The 2,478-nt window shown below is 30.5% G+C and overlaps 1 protein-coding gene across 1 annotated transcript; it reads left to right on the top strand.

The window, feature by feature from the left end:
• Positions 1-918: 918 nt before the first annotated feature.
• On the top strand, positions 919-1,756 carry LOC104801916. The gene is made up of 2 exons (XM_010525297.1): positions 919-1,166; positions 1,414-1,756. Exons 1-2 carry the CDS (start codon positions 1,055-1,057, stop codon positions 1,620-1,622), a joined length of 321 nt encoding a protein of 106 aa, XP_010523599.1. The 5' UTR covers positions 919-1,054; the 3' UTR covers positions 1,623-1,756.
• The last annotated feature ends 722 nt before the right edge of the window (positions 1,757-2,478 follow it).

Below are 2,478 nucleotides of genomic sequence, written 5' to 3'. Positions count from 1 at the left end.
TTTTTTCGTGTACCAATCAGTTAATATATTATATTCAGTTCGGTTCGGTTTCGATTTCGGTTATAAAAAAATAGATTTTCTTAAGAGATTTTAAATTTTTAAGATTTTTTTAAAAATTCGATTAAGTTCAATTCTGAAAAATTCGATTCTCTAAAAAAAATACCGTTCGAGAATTTTGAACAGTGAAAACAGTACCAAAATTTTTCGGTTATTGTCAATTTAAATCATGAAGGATATAACCAATTTAAATCCATATGTTCGTTGAGATTTCAAACTCCAATCTTCATGATACAAAACAAAAGTCACTTAAATTTCAAAAGGTTATTATCAATGGTTATATATGAGACAAAGAAAAGGGATCGTGAACTCGACATATGTCCGTTTATTAAAAAAAAATATATTTATTTGTGGGTTTCAGTATATAACGATTTTTAAAAATAAATTAAACTTAGGAAAAATATCAAAATTTCAAACAAGGTAATTCTCTATATCACTACCTAATAGTACGAAGTTAAGGGACATTGAGGGTTGATATGGTCAGATCAACTACTTCCAAATTTTAAATAAGTTAATTAATTTTATCTTTGAGGATATTATATGTTGAATATTCAGAACATATACGGATACAGATATTCTTAAACAAGAATTTCGGGCCTTTTCCATCTTCATTAAATGAAGCAAGTTTCTAATTAATTAATCTCCATTAGGGTTTTTCTAAAATATAATTTAGAGCATAATTATAAATTAGAAAATTTTATAAATTAAACCAATCAAATGGCTTGTCCCAAATATCCATTCTTTTTATTATCACCAATATGATTCACCACAAACCCCAAATATCTCATCATAGAATGCTTGACTTTTATTAAAAAAGACCCATATATATATATTCACAATGTTCTACAAACATGGCTAGGTTGTCATCTATGTTGTAAGAGGTTGTCTCTTTTGTTCCTCAATTTTTTTTTGCCTTTCTCTGCTATAAGACCGAAATTGAGAATCTAAATCGAAATAGAAAAAAAAAAGCTTTTTTTTTGTGTGTGTGCGCGTGCAAATGAGAGGTCGAGCTTATGTGATGATCTTCTTCTTCTGGGCTCTTCTCACCATTATCACTCCCATGCTTGTTGCCTGGTCGGATTCTCTCAAACATTCCCCACTATCTCAAGGTATAATATGTATGTATGTATGTATGTATGTATGTATGTATGTATGTATGTATGTATGTATGTATGTATGTATGTATGTATGTATGTATACAGAACTAATCAGCATATATATACATATATATATCAAAGAATCCAAACCACACGGAATGTGGTACGTACGAACATCTCGATGGTTTTCATACACCAATCAGAATTCAAAATGTTTTTCAATCTTTGTTCCTAGATTGATTTTGTTACACATTTTCAGGCAATAAATACGGTGAATCGGGTCCGAGGCGAATGATGGGATACGTGGAGATGAATTTAGAAAGAGAGGAGGCTCGTAAAATCGAAGAGGTCGGGCCATCTTCGGCGCCTACGCCTGAAGACAATCGAACTTCGACAACGTTGCCTCGGATCATAAAGGGCGACAAGAATCATACTATGCTCATTCAACCCTTGATCATGAGCTCGTAATCATCGGGATTGTCATTTTCGTGTCGGGTGATCGTTCATTTTCTTGCTCGGATCTTTTGATATATTCAGAGGGTTTCCTCCATTGATATACACACAATAGTGAATGTAAGATAATCACATATTAAAGCCGGCCACCAAATCTTGTACAGATAATTTGGTTTTCACTTGTTTATTGTGCCGAAGCAGAAGAAGAGAGAAGAGAGATTCTTTAGGTTTTGTTGACAACCGGTAGGAGGCTGCTGAAGAACAATGGAACCGGTAGTTGAAAAAAAATGGAAAGTGTCTCAATTTTCTAAAATGTATCAAATAAATATCTAGACTTTTAATTTATCTAATTGATATCCTAAATGTTAAAATATTCTAAATTGATACCGTAATTTATAAAATCGATGACAATTTCCAACATCGAATTAAAAATCGAAGGAATTATTAAAGTTTTCCAATGAGTTGTTGTGAATATTATGACAGTTCGATTTATCCTTAAAACGTTCCGAGAATTTGTTCGCATAAATTCTTTATATATCATAAAATAATTTAATATTTGTGGTATCAATAATATCAAATTAAAAGTTTAAATCTTTTGGCACATTTTAAAAGATCGAAGTATATATATATGATTTTTTCTAAAAAAAATGACAAAATTTCCCAGGATTACGACTAGGCACAAACTGATTGTGTGTGTATATATATAATTGAGTTTTACCCATAGATTAAAAGGGGTTTCAATTAGTTTTGTTAAGATGCTTAATAAAAAAAATGCTTTCAAATTTTTTTTTGGTTTTATTCGGTTCGTGTCGTGTTTTCAATTTTAGAAAACTTATACCCTTTAGAACTTCATCTTGAATTTGATTCGTTT

Source organism: Tarenaya hassleriana, unplaced genomic scaffold (assembly GCF_000463585.1).
Source record: "Tarenaya hassleriana unplaced genomic scaffold, ASM46358v1 Cleome78, whole genome shotgun sequence".
Classification (NCBI taxonomy): domain Eukaryota; kingdom Viridiplantae; phylum Streptophyta; class Magnoliopsida; order Brassicales; family Cleomaceae; genus Tarenaya; species Tarenaya hassleriana.
Note: the sequence above shows the minus strand (reverse complement) of the source record. Positions and strands in the feature narration are given on the sequence as shown.